Genomic DNA, 5,633 nt, shown 5'->3' with positions numbered 1-5,633 from the left:
AATAATTAAATCTTTTGACTGTCACATTTTGTGTGTATGCTATTTGTTGTGTGTGTTGTAATAATAAGATAAATCCGTTTTAGCCGGTGAACAGGTTGCTCACGAGTCCAACACCTTTGTCTCTCGTGTTCTGTTGTATTGTGTTGTGTGTTATGTTCTTTGTTGCTCTCAGCTCTCCACTGTTGTGCGGGTTGAACGCCCAACCGACAGGCGCTAGAGAACAATGCTCACAGTTTTGCCATATTATAATAAAATATATAAGCAAACAAATCTGTATATGTCTATATACGTATAATATTTAAAAACTATTTTTTTCTTATTTTCTTTGTTTTTTTTCAGACTATTTTTTAAGCACTTAGCGTGCTGACAAGTTGAAGCTTTTGCGTGGCCCGTCAGTCAGTCAGGTGGCTCATAAGAAATATAAACGGACTTGGACCTCTTGCAAAATAGACTTGGTACCTTATTATTGTTGCTGTTGTTGTTATGATTGCTGTTGTTGTTGCAGACACATTTCATTTCTGATATGTGCTGTCGCCCATTTGAAGCTGGTTGACGGGCCGCTTTGGTTTTAGCCATGGCCAAGTCGCTGGTGTGGGTGGCACACACACACACACACACACACATATACCTGGTGCAATTGTTGTGCCGCCGGCGCCTCAGTTACCAAAGTGTCTAGAGTCCGATTCGGATTTCAACTTCAAATTCGAGTCCAGCTTTTAGACTGCGTATTAAATTTTTGAAATTGGTTTTTGTTGCGACCGTTAAGCTTACTTCCGTATTGATATTTTCAGTCAGCTCTTTGCTTTGCGGTTTTGAATTAATTAGCCTGCATTTTGTTCTTTTGCATATTAAAAAGAGCAACAAAGCATTGTGTCTTTGTGTGGCCCCAAACAAAAATACAAATAAGAATAAAAACATACAAAACGCCAACGCAGTTCCAACTGAATCTCTGATTCTGTTTCTGAATACAAATCCGAGTCCAAATCCAAGCCAAGACACAATGGTAATTATTAATAATGCAAATAATTATATCGATTTCATTCAGGGGCGTTGCCTGTGATTTGTATAAAGGTTCTCTTCGTATTTGTGTTTATGTTTTTGTTCGTTTTCGGTTCGCTTTGATCGCCAGTGTGGGAAAATCTACTACAACTTCTCAGTTGCCACTTGAGCTTAGAATTCTCACTAATCTTAGTTTATTTTTTCTACGATTTTTTAACGATTACTCTTTTTTTCCTTTGTTGTATTTTTGTATTTTTGGCTAATTTACCTGCGTTGCATTTGGTTGTTGGCTTTTGATTAATTTGACGTCAACGAGTGCATGGCAATGGATTTATGGCGTCTAATAGGTATTGCTGTTGAAAATTTTGCACGAATTTATGGGTAGTGTCGGAAAGTGCCTAATCCATGCAACAATGACACCAACTGAAATTCTGGATCAACACAAAACTCCTGGCAATCGGATCAAAGCTTTAAACTGCTAAAAAATGTATAAATGTATTTATTCCGTCAAGATTTCAACTGATTTTAAAAAGAATATGTAAAAATATATCACAATATTCTATTTTATTGCACTGTATTCCATTTTCGACCGATTCTTCCAGACTAAATGATTTAATTACATGCTTATAATCAACCAATTTAAGCCAATAATAATGAAATAAAACTGATCACTTAAAACGGTGAATACGTAATGCTTTAAAATGTATTCTTTAGAAAAAAGAAATCGTTTTGAAATTTCATATAGAAAATCTGACATGGCCTCTTGCCAACTCAATATATATGCATAAATTCCTGATCTAGCACGCGTCGATCTGAGGGACTAAAATATCTAGATATGTATATTTGTGAATGTTGCGCAAATCATGTTAAAATTAGATTTTTATTTTTTATTATTGCATATACTTTTGAATATATTTTAGGCATATTTTTTGAATTCTTGGAAAACTTAAGCGATGTCACATATATTTGATATACGTATGTTATATATAATGAAAATGAAAGTCAAGAGAAGGTTATGTAGATATAGGCACGAGTGTGAGTATAGTTGAATATGTACTAAATATATATTTGAATGTGAATATCTTTTTAGAATTCACTTCTTCATCACATTTTAGATTGCGGCTCAGTCAGTCTTCTCGGGTAATTTGAAAAGATCAGTCGCAAGATGTTGCTGAGAACAATTTGTATATTTCTTATTATAAATACATTATATTCGTTCTGTGATGGAATTGACATATCCGAGCACAATACAACGAATTTGATTATGTCAATAAAATCCCAATTATCCGAGTTAAAGTGAGATACTTACAACCGAAATCTTTCCGAACTAATAAAGTGAATTTCTTATAAATAATTTTATATTTATTAGAACGGAGATGGAACGACTTAAGGAAGATGAAGTGGATAAGGAGTCAGATATTAAGATCCTGCTGCAAGAACAGAAGAAAGATATAGAATCGCATTTTCAATCTTTAATAAGGGAGCAGGAGCGTCAGGGAAAGTTGATAGAAGAACTTGTTCATAAGTCGGATATACAAGACTTCAGATTTAAGCCACACAATTGTACTGAGGTCCAGGCAAGTGGGATCTACAACATACTTCTCTCAAATATAAACAGTCAACCATTTAAAGTTGTCTGCGATGCAGAAACTCGGGGAGGGGGATGGACTATCATCTTGAGGAGAATGGACGGGACTGTGGATTTTAATCGCAAATGGACTGAATACAAGAACGGATTCGGAGATCTGGGTGGTGAATTCTTTTTGGGGTTAGATAAAATCCATGAGTTGACGACGGAGAGAAAACAAGAGTTGCTTGTGATTCTCGAGGACTTCGAAGGAGTTGAGAAATATGAGACATACGATGAATTTGCAATTGGCGACGAGGATGAACAATATGTATTACACACTCTGGGAAAAGCCAATGGAACTGCTGGTGATAGCTTTTCACAACATAAAGGCATGAAATTTTCCACATTTGATCAAGATAATGATCCGATACAATGGTCACACTTTGTGATAAAATACACTGGCGGCTGGTGGTACCATTACGGTTATAACACTAAGTATGAATAAGTGTTATTTGATTGCTTAAGATTATTTTTAAACTTCTCTTCTTATAGCAAGTTGACTGGCCAATATACAGGAGACACTGCAAACACAGGCATCCATTGGAAAGAATTTCGGGGCATGGAGTACTCCCTTAAAAAAGCTGTTTTGATGATACGACCAAAAAGTGAAAACTAAGCCTGCACGTTATTTAAAACTGTTCCAATATTCAGATTTGATAAGATGTCTTGTTCTTCATTCGAAAATAAATATTCGTAGTGATTTTTAATAAAAAGAATTGCCATATATATACTTTTCTCTTTCTCCCTACGGTTATCACTTTCCTTCCCATTCATCATCTCATTCTTTATCTTTACATCTAATCGACTTAACAATAGCAAATTTCCATTGAATTGACAACTCTATTTACTATATCCCTGATTGCAACATTTAACTAATACCAATGGTGTATAAATATAATTTGTGCAATTCTTTGAACAATTTTCGCATTTACGAAAACTCACATAAGATTGCTTAAATTGAGATTAAACTTAAGCTGGTAAATCTCTTGCACAACTTTTCCACTGACTGCACATTTTGTAGCCCATATTAAAGTTCGATTAGATCGGAAAATGCCGAAACAAGCGCTGCGAAACAACCATAATTAAATATTAATTTACACCCAGCGCGTTAAGCAAACAACACGTATTGCCAACAACAACAACAACAACAAAAATAATAATAATGAATATAAGAACAACAAAGGTGACTACAACAATTGGTATCTGCATCAGGTCTCGAGTCAATCAGCAGCTGCGACAACTGAAACGACGGCGCCTGGCATATATCATACTTCCATAATTGTATACCCTGTACTAAGTAAAACTTGCATAAAAGGGTAGCTTAAATGGACATGCAAAGCAAACAAAAAAAATACAAAATGTACAATATCTAAATGTGTTCATTTCAGTTATATATTTATTCTATTTACATATAAAATACAACAATTTATGCAGGATATCTTTCAAGTCTAGCAATTTAAACTTTTACATTCTGTCTTGTTTCATGCGCATTTAAAACTTATTAAATATTAATAACAACAACGTGAAAAAACGTGGCTTGAATTTCAAATTGAAAATATTTAAATTAAACACGAAAAAATTAATTTTGTAAAATGAATACTATTTATTTATAAATACATTTTGGCGATAAAAGATTAATTTTAATTGCCAAAGCGAGGAAGTTTAGACTTGAATGACTTGATGGGGTTTGGCCCACAACTAAATAGACCAAAAGAATAAAGGCGTGCTTTTTTTTTTTTGGTATTTTTTATATTTTTTAGTGCCAACAACGAAATGCCAATTAAGCGCACATTGCACGTAGCTGCAATAAATGAAACAAAATTCGAGCAGCAACAACGTTCAAATATTTTTTTTGGTTTTTTCCGGTTTTTTTGTTGTTGTATTTTTGTATATTTTTTGGTGCCATAAATTAAGGCTCTAAACGATTTTGTAGGCAATCGCGTTGTGGCACTTGTCAACAGTCAACGAGTTGAGTTTGTGGTGAGGGGAACGCTCGTCTAATTTAACCTTTGACCAAAAGCCGCTACCACTAAATTGCTTGTGCCACATGTGCGTTGCCCATTTGATTTAGGGCGTGGCAACAGCAGCAATTGCAACTTCAGCACGCGCAGCAAGTCAACTTCAACTTCTAATGCAACTACAAAGACAACAAACTTCCATGGTGACAGTAAAGCGTAAAAACGTGTGCCGGTGGGTCGAAAGGGGGAGAAGGGGGGCAACATTGTCCTAGGTTCTTGGCAAATGCAATATGACTTTCCTAGTCGTAGTTTTGGGGCCTCTGGTGTGTTTCCTAATAGACCAAAGCTACCGCCTGACAAGTTACAATTCGCAACGGAAAACGAAGCATTAAAGTCAGCACAACGAATTTGCAATACTCTAAAAAATGAGTTTTGATGACAGTCTGTGCTTTGAAATTAGTGATTAATAAAAAATTTATGTTAATAAACAGATAAAATAAATAATATAAAATAAATAAAGAGTTGTAAAAACAAAATGATTTGATATAACTATTAATCATTGAGTTAATAAAATAAGTGTTTTTCTAAAATATTTATAAAAAAAAAGATCATGTCATTTTATTTAATTGAAAAGTTATAAATAAATTAAAATATATGAAAAACTGGTCTTCCCAACTAAGCATTTACCGATATTATCGATATTATCTTTATGATTTTCAATAGTTTTTTTTTTTTCAAAAAATAAAAATTGTATTCAACTATATATCTTACGTTGGTCTCTTGGCTCCCTAATAAGCATCGCCGATTTGTCAGGTAATAAAAACTTTAGCTTTTAAAATAGCTGGGTTCGATTCCTACACGGCCAAATCTCAAATTTTTTAAAATAATGCTATAACATTGAAAATGCTCATAATAATAAATAAGGTATCAATTAAAAATAAAAATAAATTTATTATATATAATAACTGCATTTGAGTAATTTCTAGTAAAACTACCAAATTTTAAATTGCATAGGCCACATGGCGTATTAGCTATGCTCCAATGGT

General features: G+C 33.7%; 1 protein-coding gene across 1 annotated transcript; it reads left to right on the top strand.

Annotated features, from left to right (window-relative positions):
• Nucleotides 1-2,138: 2,138 nt before the first annotated feature.
• LOC117780782 (ficolin-1-like) lies at nucleotides 2,139-3,355 on the top strand. Its single transcript, XM_034617438.1, has 3 exons — nucleotides 2,139-2,295; nucleotides 2,369-3,064; nucleotides 3,122-3,355. Exons 1-3 carry the CDS (start codon nucleotides 2,165-2,167, stop codon nucleotides 3,243-3,245), a joined length of 951 nt encoding a protein of 316 aa, XP_034473329.1. The 5' UTR covers nucleotides 2,139-2,164; the 3' UTR covers nucleotides 3,246-3,355.
• The last annotated feature ends 2,278 nt before the right edge of the window (nucleotides 3,356-5,633 follow it).

Source organism: Drosophila innubila (assembly GCF_004354385.1).
Source record: "Drosophila innubila isolate TH190305 chromosome 2L unlocalized genomic scaffold, UK_Dinn_1.0 4_B_2L, whole genome shotgun sequence".
Taxonomy (NCBI): Eukaryota; Metazoa; Arthropoda; class Insecta; order Diptera; family Drosophilidae; genus Drosophila; species Drosophila innubila.
This window is presented reverse-complemented; position numbering and strand designations above follow the sequence as displayed.